This window comes from Lasioglossum baleicum, unplaced genomic scaffold (assembly GCF_051020765.1).
Source record: "Lasioglossum baleicum unplaced genomic scaffold, iyLasBale1 scaffold0383, whole genome shotgun sequence".
Lineage (NCBI taxonomy): Eukaryota > Metazoa > Arthropoda > Insecta > Hymenoptera > Halictidae > Lasioglossum > Lasioglossum baleicum.
Window position 1 is genome coordinate 56,514 of NW_027469443.1, and position 24,025 is coordinate 80,538.

The 24,025-nt window shown below is 35.8% G+C and overlaps 2 protein-coding genes across 2 annotated transcripts in view; one reads left to right on the forward strand and one right to left on the reverse strand.

Annotated features, from left to right (window-relative positions):
* The window catches only part of LOC143220217 (uncharacterized), a 109,965-nt gene that overhangs the window by 35,718 nt on the left and 50,222 nt on the right, over positions 1-24,025 (reverse strand). The gene's annotated exons all lie outside the window — the stretch shown is intronic.
* Positions 114-2,390, forward strand: LOC143220221 (uncharacterized). Its single transcript, XM_076445909.1, is given in 2 exon segments — positions 114-859; positions 861-2,390. Coding segments are annotated over 2 exon segments (2,043 nt in total). The 5' UTR covers positions 114-320; the 3' UTR covers positions 2,365-2,390.

The window sequence follows — 24,025 nt, forward strand, 5'->3', positions numbered from 1 at the left end:
TAAGTAGCGACGACGGTGCGTCAGAGTGGGTGGCCGAGCAGACTGAGCTAGCGGGGGAGGAACCGCCCACGATTCTGGCATCACCGGGTGGGGGGAACGGCCCATGGGGTTCACGAACATACTGCCACCGCCGCTGGTTCACTTCCAAGTTCTCGTTCGCTTAGCTCGGTCGTGTCGTGATCCGCTTTGCAGTTACACTCGCGAGTGCGGTCTGCGTTGGCGCATTTGACTGTTTGGATCACGTGATTTGCTGGGATTACGCGCACTACGCGGAAGGTATTTTCATTTTTATATTGCTTCACCGGTATCATTTTGCCCAAATGTCTTCCAGTATTTTAAAAAAGTCGACATCGCGAAAACCATTTAAGTACTTAAGTCCTTCCCAAAAACGACGCATTTTAAAGGACATTAGATCCAATTTGATGCGTTATAAACAAGCGAAACCAGCTGATGTTGGCACTGTGCAGGATACATCCACCACCACCTCTTCATTCGCGCACAATTTAACTGATGAGCCTTCACGCGAAAATTCAGAATCATTTCTTAACATTCATTGTCAGGATTTACAAGACATGCCCAGCACTTCCTCTTCTTCAATTCCGTTATGCGATAACACAGCCCGGCAATCTGCTGGCGCTGTGTCATTTCGCGGTCGTTTGGCGTCTTATGTCGTAAATAGTAAATTAACACACAGTCAGGGAAATAAAATGCTAGAGGTACTACGTTCGCATCCATGTTTTGAGAAGTTACCCAAAGATGTAAGAACCCTTATCGGCACACCACGCCACAGTGCCATCACATATGACGTCCTACCGGGAAAATATATTCATTTCAATGTAGAGTCTAAAATAACAAATTATTGTAGATGGATGCACTTTAGACAAATCCAACTCAATTCAGCTTTGGCCCATTCAAATTAGAATTAGCAATATTGAAAATAGCAAACCCATCGTAGTAGGTATCTATAGAGGCAAACAGAAGCCTATGAACGCCGAAAGCTACCTTGAAAAATTTGTTTCCGACATGGAATCAATCATGTCGAATGGAGGCATTATTTTTCAGGGTAGACGTATCCCAGTCTCCTTAAGATGCTTTATCGGCGATGCGCCAGCCCGAGCGTTAATCCTTAATCATTCAGGACATAATTTACTCCGACCGTGTTCCAAATGTAAAGTGCAGGGCATACGGGTACAAAATCGTACGATTTACCTTGGAACTAAACACGATCCGCGAACCGACGAAGAATACGCGAGAGCTCTTTATGATGTTCATCATAAAGACGGTTCCAGTCCCTTAGCTTCTCTACAAATGGGAATGGTAACGCAAGTTGTATTCGAATATATGCATTCAGTATGCATCGGCGTTGTGAGAAAGATCATCCGTGCCTGGAAATGTGGTTCTTATACAAGACACTCCAGACTATCTCCTAGAGAAATTCATATCATCGACGAGAGAATGAAAGCAGTTCACGCGTTCTGCCCATCTGATTTTGCAAGGCGCCCAAAACCGATCACTGATTTTTTAAACTTCAAAGCGACCGAATTTCGGCAATTTCTGTTGTACACTGGCCCAATTGTCACATACGGAGTAGTGTCCGATGCGGTATATTTACACTTCATGTTTCTGCACATTGCCATCAGAATAATGGTTTCAGCCTCCTATGTAGAGAAACATTTATTGTTTGCAAAAGCAGCAATAGAAAGCTTTGTTGAGTCTTGCGAAGCCGTCTACGGTCAAATATTCTATTCGTATAATGTCCATAGTATTCTGCATTTGGCGGATGACGTAAAACGATACGGCCCCTTGGATTCATATTCAGTTTTCGCGTACGAAGACAGCATGTCTTTTTTCGGGATATATTTCAGAAAGCCGCGGCAACCTCTGCAACAGTTCGGCAAAAGATTTGCTGAACAAGAACGTCATGCTCTCATAGCGAGTGATGGTGATTCATCCACCCCTCCGAAACCTTCTATGCCATTCCGCACTAGCAGTGGCGAGGTTTTTTACCGTAAAATTAAATTTGGCAAGATATTATTAGCAACACAAGATCGCGACAATTGCTGTATGTTACGCGACGGTTCGATTTGCATTGTTTCGTATATTTTCCCCTATGGAAATACTTTTAGATTAGGCGTAAAACGGTTTGAGGTCGTAGGTCCGTTTTATAATGTTGATTATCAGTTCCCCGATTTAGGAAAGTATAAATGTGCTACTTTGAGCACTGAAGTAGTTGTTGCCAGCCTGGAAGACGTTAGGGCAAAATGCTACCGAATGCCATTTTTCGGCACAAGTGAATACGTGGATGGCACATTGGAATTCTCCGAATGGATTGTCTCAATAATTTTACACACTGTAAAAGCATAATTTTTTTCAAAGTTGCCGTTATACAATAGACAGCACCAGTACCGTCTGGGTGCCATGGAAATCACCGACACAGATTTCTCCGACACGGTTTTCGCCAACAACATTTCTCCGACTCCAGATTTGTCCGACAATAGCTTTGGCCGACAACGCCTTAATTAACCGACAACGAATTTGATCGACAACAATTTAAGACCACCACAGTATGTATTATAATATGTATCATCATACAGTATTATCATACAATATTAATATACTGTGTCTCAAGTCGTTGTGGATCAAATTCGTTGTCGGTAAAAGGCGTTGTCGGCCAAAGCTATTATCGGACAAATCTGGAGTCGGAGAAATGTTGTCGGCGAAAACCGTGTCGGAGAAATCTGTGTCGGTGATTTCCATGGCACCCTACTGTCTATGTGGGAAAGTCACTTTCTATCGCACCATTATTTCAAGGTTTTACGTCATACTATCATAGGTCGTTGAATTCGTCTTGATACCAGTTAGATTATTACGAATTAAACAATATATGTGTCATTCCATACCAACTTGATCGCTTCTTTTACGTCACCATATGTTGTAGCTACAAATCATTTTTCAAAATTTTTCCGCGACAAAGTGGAATAGGCCTACTGGGGACACCACTGAAAAAAAAACGCATTGTCAATAGTACCTCCAGGGTAATGTGGAAATCTATTGGAATCTGAGGAAAAATATAATGTACTGTCCAGGGAAAGAGGAAAAGGAAGCTGCGGCAACCGGGGAAGAGGAAGACCTCTAATTTCTCTTATGGTACGTATTGCATATCTAATTATGCCATTCAACACACGTATACGTATATTGTACATTACTGATTTTATCTGTATTTCTTAGGTATCCCGCCTATGCCAAAACATGCCATAGCGGTGTGCGCTCGACTTGCCACTACGGAGGAAAAATATTATGTGCTGTCCAGGGAAAGAGGAGAAATAAGAAAGAAATCTATGCCAGAACGTGCTACGGGCCACAAGTTTGGGGAAGCAGAGGCAACAACGTGTAATAATCATAATATATACAGGGCGAGTCTCACGTAACGTTTGCCCCTCAAATATCTTTGTTGTTTCTAAAGATACGTAAAATATGATAAGGATAAAGTTGAATGGTACAATGGAGCTGATAGGATGGTAAAACAATTTTGTTTCCATGTCATTTTTTTAGAGATACCTTGAGAGGTCACCTTGACTTTTTTAAATGGAATGAGGTATTTTTTTAATACATCAATCGCTGCAGCTGGACATTCGTTATAAGAGAGTACTAACCTATGTATGTCGAAAAGTTAGTAGTTCACGAGATATTTCAATTTAAATAACTCTAAAACGCCAACTCTCTTATAACGAATGTCCAGCTGCATCGATTGATGTATCAAAAAATACCTCATTCCATTTAAAAAAGTCAAGGCGACCTCTCAAGGTATCTCTAAAAAAATGACATGAAAACAAAATTTTTTTACCATCATATCAGCTCCATTGTACCATTTAACTTTGTCCTTACCATATTTTACGTATATTTAGAAACGACAAAGATATTTGAGGTGCAAACGTTAGGTGACTCACCCTGTAGATTTAGGTCCATGTAAAGATTGTAAATTTCTGTAATTTCCAATAATAAAGCATAGTAATAATAAAAAATTATAATATTTATTATATATATATGTTCATTTGTGTCATTGTCCATGTGTCTTTACCAACTCCCTGCGGTGTATTAAAAAATAAAAAAAAGTAAATTTTCTTTTCCCTTATACGACACTGTCTTTTTTTGCATGGTGACATTTTAATCTTAGCTTCCATCTGTTGCAATCGATGCAGAGAATTTTTATTTTGCACAGATTATTTTTTTTTTCGTTTTCTCTCCTTGCATGTGACTGAATATTCATTCAAAAATCAGTATTGTCGGTAAAAAGGAAAACTGCTACATATTTGTACAATAGAAATCTACTTTATCGACATCTGCCACATTAGTGCGATCTGCCCTTACCGACGGCGCTGCCCTGTACACCGACGAGATACTATTAAGGGGGCCGTCTCCTTGCAGATGACGGTCGCGCGTGAACACTCACACACCGCTAGAGTACACTCACACACCGCTAGACCACGTATACGTACGCGAGAATTGCTAGGATCAGGGAAATGCGTTCTGATTTCTCGATAATGCAAAGACGGGGGTTTTTATTAGTCAAAATCGCTAGATAAAAGATCAATCTAGTGCGCTGTTTGCTTCAAAAGTCGTTCTTTTACGTTTCCGAGCAATGATTTTGCAATATTCGGCTGCATGTTGCCCGTCGGAGAGGCTAGTACGCCGGCGTGACTGCAGCGCCATCTAACGGGCAACATGCGACGGGCAACATGCAGCCGAATATTGCAAAATCATTGCTCGGAAACGTAAAAGAACGACTTTTGAAGCAAACAGCGCACTAGATTGATCTTTTATCTAGCGATTTTGACTAATAAAAACCCCCGTCTTTGCATTATCGAGAAATCAGAACGCATTTCCCTGATCCTAGCAATTCTCGCGTACGTATACGTGGTCTAGCGGTGTGTGAGTGTACTCTAGCGGTGTGTGAGTGTTCACGCGCGACCGTCATCTGCAAGGAGACGGCCCCCTTAAAGACTGCCAGCCCCTGTCACCGACGAGATACTGTTAAAGACTGCCAGCCTTACGGGAGTTGGCGGGACTTGAATTTTTCGGTGTTCTCTTACGCCCTCTAGGATATATTCTGACTGGAGTGAGAAACAGGAGGCCAACGACGGCATTTCGTCGGTGCAGAAGACACTGTATTGGTATCGTGTTAGCAACGCGCCCGCGCGCTACACTCACCAGCGTACCATTACTATATCCGTGTGCGCTGCTTGTGCGAGCCACAATCTATTTTTAGAACTTGCCATGTTGCCATGCTTTACGGCTTACGGAAACGAAACTGAAATTCGACTGTCGAGCCGTCGAGCGTATGAATCGCAATCTGGAGCTAGCCTTCGGGTCCCCGTGCAGCGAGGATTTTTTTTTAATTTTTATTTTTCATTACTTTTTTAATTACATTTTTTAACCTTCCAAAAAATTAAAAATGTTAAAACTATGTTCAAAATATGTATTCATTTTAAATAGAAACGTTTTGTTACTGTCATAATTGCATTAATAAAAATTGGTATATGATCGAGAACAGGTTGATGGTATTTATTTGGACTGATTGGAGAATACGAAAATGCAGGAAGTATTTTTTAGTTTATGAAACAATTTGTAGATTTATTAGTTGTCAAACAAATAATAAAATAAATTGTATAATATATATAAATTGATTTTATACTAGCATACACAAGTTTATTTGATCTTCTGTCTTCCTATAATAAAAAAACACAGTCATAACTATAATTATAATAGAATTTCATAAAATATTGAGGTTATTGCAAACTCATCTTTTTTCGCGATGATGCTCTAATTTTATTGCTTCTCTCGAATGTCCATTTCCTTCCGAGACAGTGCGTTTCTAAGTGTAAATAAAAAATGTTGATATAACATGTATCATAATTAAACTACAATTATTCTAATAACGTAGAATGTAGTACATATTAAGTTTTAATTACCAGGATTTTCTTCTTCGACGTTAAGCACCCTTTACTGCTTCTCGTAATTTACGTATATGGACATTAGGGTGGACCTTATTTTTCGACCATGAAATTTTTTTGTCCCGTAAACCAGAATTGTAACAAATGTTGAGAAAATGATCTGGAAAAATTTTGGGGCCGATTGGATCATGCGAAAATGAGGCGCAGCAAATTTGAAAATTTTGAATTTTTTAAATCTTTACATAAATAGACGTTATGATATATCGTTGAATTTGTCTTTTTTCTCTTTAAGAATCCGTATGTAGCATAAACAGTTGTTGATAGAAAAAACATCCGTGACTTTGAAAACTTTAAATAATTACTTTGAAAAAAAATTTTTTCTCTGATACTATATCCACCTCCTTATATACTACAACTTTTGTTTGAAGAGTTTTTTTATATATACATAACTGACAGAGATATTAAGGGGCGTAATTTGCATTATTCGGAAGCATACAACTGCGCATATAGCTATTTTCATAGCTACATGCTGCCGAATAATGAAAATTACGCCTCGTAATCGAAAAAATAGGACTTTTGAGGCAGATAGCGCCCTAGATCGATGTTTTATCTAGCGTTTTTGACTAGTGAAAAACCCCGTGTTTGTATTATCGAGAAATGAGTAAATGAATATCTTGCAATCCTGGAAGTCTCTCTACTACCTTAACTAAATTCATTAATACGCTCCAATCTACAAAAGAAAAACAGTTAAAATATCGGAAAAAGAAGTTATTATGAATAATAAGTAGACTGACTGAAACATAGACTGAAGGTGGTCAATGATACCGCTGAACGGGGCGTTAAACTAATGGAGGATCATATTAAAATTTTATATAGAAACAAAGTGGAGAAATAATATATACTATGCAAACTGTGATGGAATATCGACAGCAGTATCCTGACGCCACAAAACAGATCTGTCAAAGGATTTTTAAATATTTTTTAATATAGAGAGAGAAACACCTGATCAATCCCTACATGCGATTAATTGCATTTTTAAGAGGCATTGAAGACAGCTTATTAACTGAGAGTTATTAAATTTTTCATTTTCCTCAGAGTCAGTAAGTTCTTTATTTTTCTCGGAGTCACATTAAGTTTTCCATTTTTCTTGGAGTTATTCAATTTTTCATTTTCCTCAGTGTCGTCAAGTTTTTTCATATAGTCCAGTCGGCAGGTCGCAAAAAGGCGTCTACCTGGAAAGTATTCCGAACTTAATGAAATTTTGACACGTCATTTAGGGGTACTCTGGGGTGTCGAATCTCACTTTTCGACCTCGAGGACCCTGTGCTAACTTGGGGAGGGGGAAAAACCACTACTTTTATTACCTTGTTTTGGTTTTTCGCCTATCGGGCTCGAGTCGGGTACGCGATACATCAGACACATCGGGAAGCTTATGACTAGACTGCGGATTTTATGCATGTATGACAAAAATGTACACGTTCAATTTAAAGCAGTGGACATGTTAAAAATATTTAAGGACATCAACGTATTAGTTTCAGCTTAATAGGATAATTAAAAGAAGAATACAATTTATATTTGGCTCATGTGCCGTGCAATCAATGCAAACATTTTTTATTTTGCATAAAGATCCGCAGTGTACTCATGACTCACCTTTGTCGGGCGGCTTCTAAAACAATAGAACAAGATCACGCGAACGAGTTATCGCGATACCCGAGAATCAACTGTCCGTTCTTATGAAATAGATAATAATAATAATGGTACGTATTTCTTTCATAACTTGTACATAATGTGATTTTTATATAAGTACATTAGGTATATTCGGCAGACATGTGCATGATCGTTATTTGTATTAAAATTTGAAATAATGCACGTTTCACGTGAAAAAATTATAAGAAAATATTTACAACGTGGTATGTAATAAGTTATGATAACTTTTCAGTGGGTGATGTTTTTATTAACTGTTAAGTAACCTACTTAACTATCATTAATCTTACACAAATTCTTAAAAGATAATATATAGTATACAATATAAAATAAAATGGAAATTAACTTAAAATAAAATCATATAAAATAAAAAACTAGAGGGTTATTGTTGCTCGCTCGCCTCGCTCGCTCGCGAGTAGGGTTTTTTTTGCTCGCTCGCTTTGCTCGCTCGCGGTTAGGACTGCTCTTGCGAAAGGGTCAGTGGTACGCATGGCTAGTAGTACCTATAGCTATTAATGTTTTTTTTTTATTTGGTGTGTGACTCTCCACGAGCCACACAAAGAACTTCCCGATTCGTTAGTTGCAGTATATTATTATCATTATTAAGTGTACGTTTTAAGAAGATTATACGTTTTCAGGGAAATTCAATAGTTTTCTACTTATCAAAATGTTTGCTATATGGCGTCACATTAAACCAACATCGTATGCTCGTTGCTCGCTTGGTTCCTTGTTATAGCATACTAATGTTGCAAAATAAATTGTCTTAATTAGTTTTTCGCAAACGATACAACTCCTCATTATCCGGGTTTGCAGTAGTGATCTTGGTTTTCTTCGATACTGTTAATTTAAATTGTCCCAAAATATATAAACTGCGCTCAATTTTGAAACTCTGCTCAGTGCTACATACAATATTTGTAAAGTTCGCCTTTCTGATTTTTTAAAATCCAAACATACTTTCTCGTATGTTTGTCCCTGACTTTTATGAATCGTAATCGCTTCAGCAGGAACCACTGGAAATTGACTACGTGTGATTTGATATTTTTCCTCACTCGACATATTTACTTGATTCGATATTTTAATTATTGGTGTAAAATTTTGATCAATATTTGTGCATTTTTCATATAATCACGATAACGAGTTCTTACTTTCACTCCTACTCTGGCCAATTGAAAATCTAACCACAATATAGACGGAATTTTAGTATTTTCTTGAAAAGTAATAAATTTTAATATTCCGCATGTGTGCTCCATTAATCAATCCGTTTTCAACATCAATGTTATTAATAATTATCATATAGTTTATATTAATTTTCAATTTAATCTCAGTTAATAATTCGTTTTGAACTGATTGTTTTTTTAAAGATTGTAATATAAATTTTTTTTTGTACTTTCATCGATATTCTTTGAAAATGTATTCTCGCGAGTAGAGATGATTAACTCACTCTTGCATTGGGATAATTTTCGATTATTGTAAGCGGAAACATCATCGTAAGGTACAAAAAAAAATTTAAAAAAAATTTTTTTTTTTTAATTTTAAAGAAATCGAAAAAAATTTTGGTGTGTAATTACGTTTGTTTCTTCGGTGGAAACTTTCCGTTCTCTCGTATAAATTGCATTGTTGAATGAACTTCTTTCGAAAAAACTAAAAAAACTAAAAAACTACTTGACCAAAATGGACCAAAATCTAATCAGCTCTAAGTTACAGCGGGGCATATCGATTGCATCATTCATCATCCTGATCGCGTTGTTACTTTTTCTGAAAACGTTAACGAAAAATTTGATTACATAGAAACGGCCATACGCGCGCGCGCGCGCGCACACACACACACACACACACACACACACACACACACACACACACGCACGCACGCACGCACGCACGCACGCACACACACACACACACACATATATATATACGAACATTTTGCTGAAAATAGTCTAAAATGACTGCAATGACCATGAAACGTGAAGATCTGCTAAAAAATCGATTTTCGATTTTCGGGGTCATTACAATAACTTCCCTATAAAATCGGGAAGTTAATTATATAGAGCCTATAGATAATACAGAATAAAATATAAACACGAAATATAATACGTATAATGTTTATATTTATATTTCGTTTTTAATTATTGCCATACTTTACCATATTGTAATCTTCTAGGTGTATTGTATAACTTCCGTAAAGACATTTTAATGATATTATCGATACATATCTAAGTTCATTCGGAGAAAATTCGTTAAAAAGCTAGAAATATTGTCTTTTAAGTTTTTCACATGAAAAGTGCATTATTCAAGCTTTAATACAAATAAAGAGCAGGCACGCGTTTGGCGAATATACCTAATGTAGTTATAAAAAAACCAAGTATATTAAAAATCATGTTATAAGTAAAGAAAGAAAACCATTATTACCATTATGTATGTCATAAGAACGCAGAGTATTTGAATCTCGGATAACGCAATAACTCGTCCGCCCGAACTTGTTCGATTCTTTTCGTACCCGCCCGACGAATTCGAAGTCGAATCGAAGGGCCGCCGCCGGACTTTCTGCGACCCGACCCGACTCGAACCCGAACATCGAGCGGCCCGCACATCCCTAAATTATTTATAATTATAAATATATTATATTAAATGACCTATATTATAATAACCTATATTAGGTAATTATTATCACACTTTAAATAAGTAAATATGGCTCAAATTATGCCGTATTTAGGCTCATTTTAATTAGAAGGATCTCACAAATACGTTGGTAATTCCGTAAAAAAGATTGAAAAATAAAAAACTTTCCTATGTGCATTGATGTAATCGGTACGCAGCCTTTTGAACTGTGTCGGCTGCCTCGTTCCTCAGTCCCTCTTTGTCGTTTACGAGCTGTCGTAAAAAAAGTTCTGGTACATATGTTGATAGTCTAAAAATATGATCAATGCTATTTTTCAATTTCTCTAAAAAACCTGCATTTGTCGAATTTTTGCGTGTTTTTCACTTTGTGTAATTAACATTTTGAACCAAAAAATCGGGAAAAAATCTCAAATATCAATTTCAATTAAATGCAATTATATGATTAAATTAATGCAAGTAAATGGGGAAAATGGACCGAAAATTGAATGGCACAACGGCTGTTTAAATAATTCGAAGGACTATCTCGTCCGGCTAGGCCCTTCATTCCAAATTGTAATATTCCAATATTCCAATATCATTTTAAATATATTCAAGTACTATTTAAAACTATTAATGAGTTTTAACAACAAAATATTTTAAATAGAAAACTAAATTTTGACATATAAGATAAGATTATAGCAAGCTTGCTATAAATGTCGAAAACTCGAGTCTGGCCAGAGACATTCAATTTTCAGGAAACACTATTCTATGATGACGAACGGAGAAAAGGGAAGTGAAGCTCGGGGGCTTCGGTCGCCGTGGAGTGGAGTGAAACATTGTAACATGATACGGGTCGGGTCGGGTATATCGGTGTGAGACTACTAATCAAACAACAAAGCTTAATTATTTATCATTATTTTTTTATAGGATTTTACTTAACATATTTGGTGAATTTTGTTTCTTTTTATGATAATGATACCAAAATTATATAATTCCGATGATATTTGCTTATGCAATGAGCGACGCAAGTTTCGGACACAAAGAAGGACAGCGTCGGGAAAAAAAGAGACGCGGAGAGTCCTTATTCTTTTAAGATTTCGACTTCGACTTCGTCTGCTAGCTCTTCGTCTCGTCGCACAATGTACTCATAAATGAATCATGTTTCAGGAAGTGGTTCAGTTCAGAATGAAATAAAATAATGTTACACGCACTTTTTAAATAGCGTCATATATGGTGCAAGAAATATTCGTATAGAGTCAAATAGAATTATTTTTTTAGATATCATCGTACGAAATACTGCCTCTAAAGAACATTGTATGGATAGGAGCCGTCGAAAATTAGTTTAATTAGTTAATACTTTTATCTTGTTACTACCTCTACTTTAATAATTGCAGTCAATAATGCTGTCGAGCATTACAAGTATGGGATAAATAAGTAAAAAAATTAATTTTCTGTTTCCTACTAAGGATCTTAATAAGAACGATTGAATTTTGTCATTACACAACATAACAAAATATTTTTTAAGAATCATTATTTTATATATAACGCAATAATGTTCAAATTACTTTTAAATTCCAATACATTTGTAGAATATTACGTAGTAATTACTTCCATTTTTCCTACATCTATAAACTATCGATTATATTGTAAACAATTATTACAATGGTGATAATAAGGAAAATAAGAATGCAATAAGAGAATTATATATAGTATTATAAGGCAATTACAGAATAGGTAATGTCAGCATTCTACTATATCATTCTTCTTCAACTTGACGAATATCGCGTCGATTGTGGAACTTTTACCGCTGTGGTATATCAGATCACTGTAACTTTCCCGTTATCCCCGCGCCCACTCGCGCCCACTTACCGGTCCCGCGGAATAACACAGGGGCTGGCAGTCTTTAATAGTATCTCGTCGGTGCCCCTGTGCTATTCAGCGAGCCCGGTAAACGGGCGCGGGGATAACGTGAAAGTTACAGTGATCTGATATACCACAGCGCTAAAAGTTCCACCAGAACGAGATGTCGGTGATACAGTTGGTGGTGTTCCGCGCACTCTGCCTAAATAAAATATTTGTTCGTGAACCATGTAAGACTGCGTCAGAGTGGCGTAGGTAAATAGATTTAGTACCGCAGGTAATAAATAAATGTAGAATGCTGACATTACCCATTCTGTAATTGTATGGAAAAAAAATACTTTTTATTGTATAATTTCATTACACTCTTATTACTCTTTCTTATATCCCTTATTGTTTACCATTGTAATTATTGTTTTATAATGGACAGTGTATAGATATAGGAAAAATTAAAGTAATTATTACGTAATATTTTTTTTCTAAAAAAGTATTGGAATTTAAAATTAATTTGAAAAAGAATTATGTAATAATCGTCATTTATTATAATAGTTATTTATTGTCATTTATAATTCACACAAACAATCTTGAATAAATATATTTTAATAATTTGTTTCTATATTCATTATTTAAATTATTATTCCAATACTAATGTATTGTTAAAAGGTAAACCCTATGTTATGGGGAGGCATCTCGGATGACTATGGCACTATCGGGCGCTCTTAGTTTCCGAGATAATTGCACAAAACTATTGCTAGTAAAATGAATTTTCCGTATTCGTGCACGCGCGCGCACTCCGTGGCAATGTAAGCCTGCTCCGGCGCGGCGTCAGTTTACTGTTTTTGTAAACACGTTGTGGAGATCAAAATGAAAACAGGGTCTCACTCTGGTTATACATATACATATATGCATAAGATGAGCTTTCAATTTTGAGAGATTACTCCTGGATTTTCGTCTGCATGATCGGTTGACCAATTTTTTCCATTACTAGTTCAAATTCTGGATAACAGCTACAATGCAATGATTATGCGAACAGAGTAAGTTGTTGTTAGGTGGTGACGAAAATCCAGGAGTAGGCTCTCAAAATTGAAAGCTCACCTTATACAGGGTATCCCACGCAACTGGAACAGGCTGTACCTCCTAAACAGTTGGGAATAAATTAGATGTTAAAAGTAAAAGTCGAATGGTATCAGACGGTGCATAATATGCAACTAATTGTATGCACTGTTGTGCACCGGTGCATCCGAAAAATTCCATAGTAATATTGATAATAATTTATTTAAACAATTATTTTTTGACAATAAATTATTATTGAAATAATAATTCAAATAGGAATATAGAAACAAATTATAAAAAATTATTTATTTAAAAATTGTTTACATTATAAATAACAATAAATAACTACTTAAATAATAAATGTATAAAGTCGAACACAATACGGAATTCAAAATGACAGAACCGAAACCGGAACCGTAACCGATATAAGCCAGAACCGATATTCTCGTAACAGTTATAACATCATCTCGGTTTTCATAACAGTTTTCAATCCCTGCTTTCAATGCGTGTTGTTTTCTTCTGCGTCAACCTATTTTGATGAAATTTTCAGTACGTGTATCATTAACGTAGCTTCGTAGATGTACACATTTTAAATTTTCATTGCGGATTAAAATAAAAAATTTTTTTTAATTTTTTCTTTCATTTTTTCATGTAATTCCCACCAATTTTAATTTTTATAAAATCTGTTTTACACGTCATTTATAAAATCAATGTCTACTTTTAAAAAGGGTATCCGGACTATACGCGGACTGTCTGCGGATAATTGTCGGTCAATTTGGGCAAGAGACTTTAAAAATAATAGTAATAATAATATATATAATAATAATAATATATATATATATATATATATATATAGTAATTGTACATAAAAGGTAACATCTTGCCGATTTTGATAAAATTTAAATATGTTGTAAAACTCAACATTTCGAACAACTTTTTAATTTCAGATATTCGCGAAAAACTGTATAACTACTACTACGTACATTGAATTTTACTTACACGTGCACGTCTTTAGCGCGCGTATGCATCAAGCTTGGCAAGGGTCAACTGTTTCTACAGATACATCACGACGATTAGCAAACGATCTATAGTATACCGCGTGAACTTTTTACTACAAATGATAATGAAAGTTTGATTTTTTTAAACCAGACCTAGTCAGTTGGTTTATGTTTGGGTTAGATTTTGGATTAGGTTGTGGATTAGGTTTGGGTTAAATTTCAAAGTCTCGGATTTATTTATAGGTTGGTTTTCGACAACGCTTGCGCAAAATGATAGCTTTTTTTTAAATGACCCATAACGATATAAAAAATAACTGAAAACTAACTAAAACTTGAGCCAAAAAGGCGGTAACTATCAGATATTACGCCATTATTATTATTCGCAGCACAAAATGTTTAGATAGAGATTAAATGGTTTCAAGAGATGCACGTAGTGGTGTTATGAGCTTTTTTGTAGGTGGACGCGTCAAGGATTTAGGAAGGTCAACTTTGATTTTTTAAATGGAACCACATGTTTTTATGCACCAATCGATGCAGCTTTTCATTATCTATAAAAAGAGTATTAACGTATATGTATATGTCGAAAAATCGTTAGTTTAAAAATTATTTTAATTTAAATATTGCTAAGAAACCCTCACTTTTTCTTGCTAATGATAACTTCATTTTTTTAATATCTATTTACAAAAAAGGTTTAATGCAACATCTATTTACATCTCCACCTTCAAGATCTCGGTCGATATTTTAAAATAATTGTATATGATACGTTCCTTCATATCGAGAAAAGTGATCTAAGCTACTGCATATGTTGTATTCTTTATCCGAGGTTTTCTTTGCAATATTTACATTAATATATCTATTAAATTTTTACATTTTTTACTAAACTAATCTTCTTATAGAATCTAATCTTTTTCAAAAATCAAAGTTGACCTTCATCTTCATATGTCCTTGACGCGATCACCTACAAAAAGAAAGAATAACACCATTTTGTGCATCTCTTGAAACCATTCAATCACCATGTGCCATGTACATATTTCTCGCTGCGAATAATAGTAATGGTAATATCTGGTGAACCACCCTGTATAGGAAAAAATTTTACAAAATCTTCATTCTGATAACATTAAAATAAGCATTATACATATAGATAGGAGCCGTTATTTTATTTGAAGGATTCAAATAACTTCGAGGTTGGCGCGATTTTTTCACAAAAACCATACATTGTTGATTCCTTCATAGCATCTCACCACCGAAACAAAATCATCGTCGCGCGCGCATCGCATCACGAGAAGCGTTCGTTCAGTTTGCGATACCGTGCGATCGAATGCTCACGCGTGTAAAACATTTCCCGCGTGTGCTTTTGTAGTGCAGTGAAATTGTGAAGTGTGAGAATATTAGGATATAAATATACAATTTTGGATTTACAATTGTGCAAAACCATCAACAAAATGGTGAGTTTAGAAACTCATAGTACTCATTGTATTTATAAAAATTGTGGAATTAGAAGTAGGGACAACATATTAAATGTCCGATTTCATCGTCTGCCTGTTGCTGATAGAGATCGGTTAATCACATGGTTAGTAAATAGTGGTTGCGATGATCTAATAGAAGAATCAGACGCAGAATTGCGGAAATTTTCAATATGCAGCAGACATTTTTCAGCAAATGTAATATGTCCAAGTGGCAGATTGAAAAGAAATGCGGAACCACTTCTTTACGATATTGATTCTGATGATGAGGATGAAGATTTTGACAGTGATACTGACAAATATTACCGCGATAAAATACATGTTTTGGAAATAAAACTAATGCGAAAAAATTCTGCTATAAAAAAATTAAAAGATAAAAATATGAAACAAATAATAGAAAATCGAAAGAAGAAAGACATTATTTTACGTTTGCGACGAAAATTAAAAATATTGACAGAAGGTTATTTGTGTGATGAAACACTTTTAAAGGCTATACAACGTCGAGTCCAAGGATTTTTATTGACATTTATCACGATGCAATTATTTCACAACAAGCAATCTTCTTATACTGAAAAAGAGCAGCAACTAGCAAAAAATATGCATTATACTTCGCCCAGTTTGTACGCAAAAATGCGTAAAGAATTTAATTTTCTATTACCTGGGAGAAGTATAATCAGCAAATGGTTTGGCACTGTAAATCTATGGCCAGGAATTTGCAATGATTTGTTTTTACAACTTAAATCAAAAGTTGATTGTATGGACATTAACGAACGCAACTGTGTTTTATTACTAGATGAAATGCGGATAAAGAAATGTTTTGATTTCCATGAACCTCGACAGAAAGTTGAAGGTTTTGAAGATTTAGGATCACTAGGATGTACTAAAAAAGTAGCGACTAATGCATTAGTTTTTATGGTCAGAGGCTTGTTACATAATTGGAAACAACCTGTTGCATACTTCTTGACCAGTAATGCAGTCAAAAATATTGATTTAGCATCCTTGTTAGATGAAGTTATAGAAGCAATTTTGAGCACGGGATTAAAAGTACGTGCTGTTGTTTGTGATCAAGGTGCTAATAATCGAAGTACCATTAAAAATAGAATTTCTGTTGACCGTCCATATTTCATACATGGAAATCAAAAAATATACACAATTTTTGATATACCGCATATTTATAAGTCTATAAGAAATCAACTTTTGAAATATGATATTATGTTTGATGATAACAAAATTGCATCGTGGAAAGACGTACGTTCATTATGGCAATTGGAAGATGGTAAAGCAACGAGAGCTGCTTGCAAATTATCGGAAAAGCACATTTATCCAAATAACTTTGAAAAAATGAAATGTCGTTTAGCTCTGCAAGTATTTAGTCGCAGAGTTTCAGCAGCTCTTTTGACCGCTGCAACGGTGGGAGACATTGACAGTCAAACTGTGATGCATACTGCTGAATTTTTCAGAATGCTTAACGATACTTTTGATTCTTTAAACAGCAGGACTTGCAACGATTCGAATCCCGATAGATGTGCTTTGTCGGAAATTCGTTTAAATGCAGAAAATAATTTAATTCAGCTATTAGAAAAATGTTCAAAATGGCGCACCATTACGAAAAATGGTCCGAACATACCACCATGTTTCGAAGGTTTGGAAATTAGTGTTAAAGGTATTTTGCAATTATGGGACGATCTTAAATGCGAAGGAATTAAATTTTTTATGACGTCTAGAGTAAGTCAAGACCCATTAGAAAATTTATTTTCAATGACGCGCACTTATGGTGGAACCTTTAACCTGAATCCGTCTCCAAAAGGTTTTCGCTTGATATTGCAGAAAAACAGTGTATTAAATTTATCAAAACCGGCTCAATCTGCCAATTGTTTGGATGATGAGGATGAAACGTTACTTCCAAGCTCGAAACATGGTGCTGCATCCAACGTTGCATTAACATTGCCAAGTACAAGTCGTGAACCTAAAATTGATCAAAAAATGATTATTGATGTCGAAGAAGTTACCATTGATGCTTCGTATATTAATGACGAAACATTAGAAGCCTCCGCCGTTGAATTTTTTGCAGGATTTGTGGCAATGAAATGTGTTAAGAAATCTGGTTGCGAACAATGTTCGATTTCATTAATTAGTGAAAATCATAAATACATGCAGGATAGACAGATATTAACATTTTTTAGAGCCTATGAAACAAATGACGGCGAATTATTGGGCCATTTATGTGCTCCATCTACAGAGTTTTCATTTGTTTTCAAATTAATGAACGCAGTATTTGACGCGGGCTATCCTAATATTAGAGAAAAATATGGTATACAAGATATGTTATTTCCATTAATGGTGGAAGCTGTGGATACGAAATATCCAGGTTGGTTTCAACATGAAACTTGTGGGCTCCATCGGAAGGATCTTGCATACTATATGATGAAAGTCAAAATTCATAAAGATCTAGTATGGTTAGGAAATAAAATAAGAAAAACAGATTATCGCCACAAACCTGTACAAAAATTAAGAAATGTACAAAGTGTGTGACAATTTTAGACATACTTTGTTGGCAATTTCTAATAAATTTACACTACATAGTATTTACTCATTGTGTTATACTATGTATTAGGTCGGAAAGAAAGTTCTTGCGGTTTTTAACTAAAATCAAAATAAAAAAACCGTAAGAACTTTCTTTCTGATCTAATAAATATACAGTCTCTAATTTTCAATTGTTTATACTCTATACGATATCCGTCGTGTACCCCTAAAAATTTATTTGAAAGGGCAGAAACATCTTCTTCAAAAATATAAGATTTATATAATTTCGTCACCTAAAATGAGCATAACAAATATATTGATTGTTTACAAGCTCGCTTTGCAACATATAATATACATATATATATAAGCTTATATATGCATACAAGCTTTCAAAATGAAGTCATGATTAAAAAGGTGTTGTTGGTCCACAAGAGTGGTTACTAGTATTGTTCTCCAGGTATAAATAGGGTTATTTAGTCGTATACAATCTGCTAGTATTTTCTCGAGACCAGCGGTATAGACAACAGACCACAATAACGATGCGCTCGATTCGCCTCTACCTGCAACGGAAGTACACGGCGTACTTTACCAACTTATTGTGACGCCAATTTTTATTGCTCCATTTTTTCCAAGGGCTCATTTTAAAGGGGAAACTTCAAGCAATATAAGCATATTTTTTCAAAATTTAAATCTCTGAGACCCATCATCGAAAAAAACGTAAAAAAAGAATTTGTTTACATTTTTCGACATTATAAAGTTGATTGTCGAGGTTGAAAAAATTATTTTGTTATAGCCCAATCCTTTCCGAATAAAACAAAAAAAAATGTAGCTCAATCGGACAAACAGTTCCTGAGATAAAAATTCGTAAGTGAGGCCCGTTTTCGCCGAAATGGGCAAAAATTGAAAAGATTGAAGGCCTGTCATATCTAAAAAAAATTCGGAACCGGCAAAATGATGACTTAAACCCCCCTAATTTCACATGGCCTACAACATATTTCATTTAGAACAAAATCGACGATGGTGCCCACAAAAAGTGATCGATTTGGCATGGAATGACCCGTAGAGATCTATTCTCATACGCATTCTGGACCCTAACTCGCTATTTGGTGAAACGGACACACACATACTAATCAGTCGCGTGACGCGAGAGCGTGTCAATTGTATACAAAACAAACGAGACAGAGCGGGCGATACGGTCAACGGCAATCCATTGGCGTAGTCGGCGTAGAAGGCGTAAAAATACATACATATTAGCAATATCTGTCCCTACTCCCTACTCCTATGAACGGCGGGAGCTACGCGTGAGTCGAAAAGTGAGGATTGGGTGAAGCGTGCGGAATACCCCTCTTGCCCCGTTTCCGACCTGCTAGTTTTCTATCGTGCTCTGCACTGTCCACACAGGGTGGTTCACGCAACTTGCACACCGATATAACTTCCAAAGTATGCGTTGCACGAAAAAGTTTTGTATACAGAAGTTGCATGGTCTGAAGGGGTACATTATGTAGTCTTAATTGTTTTCTTGTGAGTGGGGTGGTGGAGGAAATCTGAAGGTCAACTTTCTTTTTTTAAATGGAATGACCTACTTTTTATAACATAGATCGATAGAGTACCAAATTCTGAGTATAAAAGTGTTGACCTCTATATGTCCTAAATGTAATAGTTAACGAGATATTATCGAAACAATTTTCTTTCTTCTTCTGATAATATCTCGTTAACTATTACATTTAGGACATATAGAGGTCAACACATTTATACTCAGAATTTGGTACTCTATCGATCTATGTTATAAAAAGTAGGTCATTCCATTTAAAAAAAGAAAGTTGACCTTCAGATTTCCTCCACCACTCCACCCACAAAAAAACAATTAAGACTACATAATGTACCCCTTAAGACCATGGAACTTCTGTATTCAAAACTTTTTCGTGCAACGCATACTTTGGAAGTTATATAGGTGTGCAAGTTGCGTGAACCACCCTGTATTAATTCATCCACGTAATTCTTTATCGAACTCTTTATTATTCAAAAAAGTATGTCAAATAAAAGTTATTCCATTTTTCTGTATATTTCTGTTTCCACAGATCGATTCTTGGAACAATTATGTACATAAAAAAGTGTAAGGAAATAATGCTCACATATGAAATATTTTTTAATTAAAGATTCAGGTATTTGATATGAAATCTGAAGAAGGAATTCTAGATTTTCCTAAAATTATGCTGTAATACTTTCTTACATACAATATTTCTATGAATTTTTTGTTCTTGATATTGGTTTTGCTTTTTTAATAAACCACCAAAACATCGTCTGAAATATGACGGAGAATGTAACATTTGATGATAATCGTATGGTTTCGTGATGTTTCGCGTTCTCACCGACGTGTCGCGACGAGAATCTCCTCAGTGGTCTTCTGCACCGACGAAATGCCGTCGGTGGCCTCCTGTTTCTCACTCCAGTCAGAATATATCCTAGAGGGCGTAAGAGAACACCGAAAAATTTTAGGCTCGCCAACTCCCGTAAGGCTGGCAGTCTTTAATAGTATCTCGTCGGTGCCCTGTATAACGGCATTCGCCGCATTAATCAGTGCGACCGTGCTGCCATCTTGCGGGGAAGCGGAATCCAGGATAGAGTGGCGTTCCAGCTGGACTGCAGAAAGCTGCATTCCCCGTGGGCTGCATCCAGACGGTTCCAGGCAGGGCTTGAAACGGGCCCGGAAATAACTGTTTGAAACTGTTTCATTTCGGGCTTGATCGAAACAGTTATGAAGGACCGATATTCTGAATAACTGTTATGAAGGCCCGAAATTTTGGTTGATATCGGTTTCGATTACGGTCCTTCGTACATGGATATCGGTCCTAGCATAACGGTCTAAGACCGATATTTTTTCGGTCCTATATCGGTCTTCATATCGGTTCTAATACTTTGTTGCTCGGCCGATGCTTTAGGCACAGCGACTTCTAAGGGTCGGCCGATGCTTTGTAATCGGTGGCAAAGAGACCGGCACTAGGGCTGCAGGCGAGTCGAGCTAAGCTCGAGCTCGACTGGTCGAGTCGAGTCGAGACTCGATTGGTCGAGCCGAGTCGAGTACTCGCACGATGCGAGTAGCTCGCATCGACGCAAGCTACCCGCATCGAAGCGAGCTACTCGCGTCGACGTCATCGGCTCGCATCGGTGCGAGTTACTTGCATCGATGCGAGTCCAGTCGAGCTTACCGCGGCTCGCAGCGAGCGTGTGATTCGTACGAAATGAACGGCTTGCATGAAGGAATCGACTCGAAATAAATTCAAACGTAATACGACATTGAAGTTCTCGCAGTGCCACGTTTAAATTATTATGTTGGATGTGTCTTATCATGATTATTAATGTATATTTTTTCAGATTTTACAGACTTTGCGAACAGGTTTTAAAAAATTGGAAATTACCAAAAATTCGGAAAAATGCATATTTCCTATTGAAGTTTGGGAAATATCAGGTATATAAAAATTCAATAATGAGATATTGTTAAAACAACCGTTTTTAATTTTTTCCAGAATTTTTTATGTAGTGCATCGTACTTAAAAAAAATAAAAATAATCTTTTCCGATATTTCTTTACCTTTTGTAGGTGTATTATGTAATAGTGAACATTCTTGTATTCAGAAAAATAATGTACAAACTTTAAAAAATGCAATGCTCTTAAAAAAATAATTTTAAAAATATTTTATTTGCCTATATTTCAATTAATATGAACAATACTTCCAGCAGATACAATTAGTGCAGACGGCAAGGTCTCCCGCTGCGAATCGAATCCCGCTTTTTTTCTTTTTTGTTAACCATATAATTGTTGTAGAGATATATTAAATATATTTTTCAAAGCACCGATCTCACCGATGCGAGAAGATAGCTTACTCGCACCGAAGCGAACGGCTTACACGAAACGAACAATGTATACAATGTATCTGATGTGTAGCCGTGAAATGAGTTTTATTTTAAAGTTTCCAGAGTACATAACTCGTTTATTTATATTAATATGTTAGTTGTGTCCCATCGTGATTATTAATGCATATGCTTTTCAGATTTTCGAATTATGCGAACGTCTTTAAAAAATTGCATATATTAAAACATTCGAAAAAAATGCATATTTCCTATTGAAGTATGGGAGATAACAGTTTTATAAAAATTCAGTAATGGGATATTGTCGAAATCATTTTTCTTAATGTTTTTCAGAATTTTATATATACCATATATATATATATATATATAAAAAATAAAAATCAACTTTTTCGATATTTCTTTACCTTTTGTATGTGTATTATGTAATATTGAACATTTTTAACAAACGTAAAAATGCAATATAAATATTGCTTTGACAATATATTTGAGAAATATCACTACAACAATTATATGGTTAAGAAAGAAGAAAAAAAAGTGTTTAACGAAAAAGAAAATCATTCGGTGTGGGATTCTAATCGTATCTGCTGGAAGTATTGTTCATATATTGAAATATAGACAAATAAAATATTTTTAAAATTATTTTTTTAAGAGTATTGCGTTTTTTAAAGCTTGTACAATATAATAATTTAAACGTGGCACGGCGAGAACTTCAATGTCGTATTACGCTTGAATTTATTTCGAATCAATTCCTTCATGCATGCCGTTCGTTTCGTACGAATCGCACGCTCGCCACAGTGCGCCGAACCATTGACAAAAATCGAAAAAGTCACTGCTTCATATCGATTTAAAACAATGTTCATACTATGTCAAAATAAATCAGTTTTTGAGAAAAAGATTTAAAAAATTCAGTAGGAAATTAGTTACAAGCGAATCTGTACGCGAATTTTAGGAAGATCAAATAGTAGACGTTTGTTGTTCAATTAACACAGATCTACAAAGCGTATTTGTTAAATTTTCAATATAGGTCCACATGAAGAAGTTGTATAATGTAACTTTTAGTATTTCTTCCACAATTCCGATCAGTTGCTATTTATGAAAAAAATTTAATTTAAAACGAAGTTTCAGTTTCGGAAGAACTGAACAAATATCGTTTTTAATGTTTAAATAAATACTATATTTATAATAATATCATATTGTGATTGCTCTCAATATAAATAAAAAACCACTTTGTTTCATGTCTCTATCATAAACAGAACAAAAGTTATTGAATTTTGTCCAAGAAACAGGCATTCCGGCGCACTGTGGATCGGTGCGAGCTGAGCTAAGCTCGACTGGATTGATCGAGCCGGTCGAGTACTCGCATCGATGCAAGTAACTCGCACCGATGCGAGCCGATGACGTCGGCGCGAGTAGCTCGCTTCGATGCGGGTAGCTTGCATCGGTGCGAGCCGCTCGCTTCGTGCGAGTACTCGACTCGACTCGACCAATCGAGTCGAGCTTAGCTCGGCTCGCATTTTGCGAGTACTCGAACAGCCCTAATGTATAGCTCATCGTGTAGTTCCCTATTGAGGAATGTGGTTTTAACATCAAACTGCTTCATTTTTAAATCTTGTTGTACCGCTAGCGCTAGTAAAATCCTTATGGAATCGTATCTTGCGGTTGGTGAGAAAGTGTCAGTGTAGTCAACACCCTTTCTCTGTGCATATCCTTTAGCACACAATCTTGCCTTGAAGCGAGGAATATTTTTTATATTGTTATTTGCTTTAATACTAAACACCCATTTCGAGCCTATGGCATGTTGGCGCGAGATTTAACTTTCAAATTTCAACAATCCCGTATGATCACTTGTAAAAGTATAATTTATTTTTTTTGTTGCAGGAATGCATCACGAGCTTTATTAGCACGAAGTCTCCGTGTATTATACAGCCGCGCGACCTATTCTGGCCGCGTTTACCGTCGCATAAATCGCCGCGCGTTACGCTGCGCCCCGCTACGCCACACCCCGTTACGCC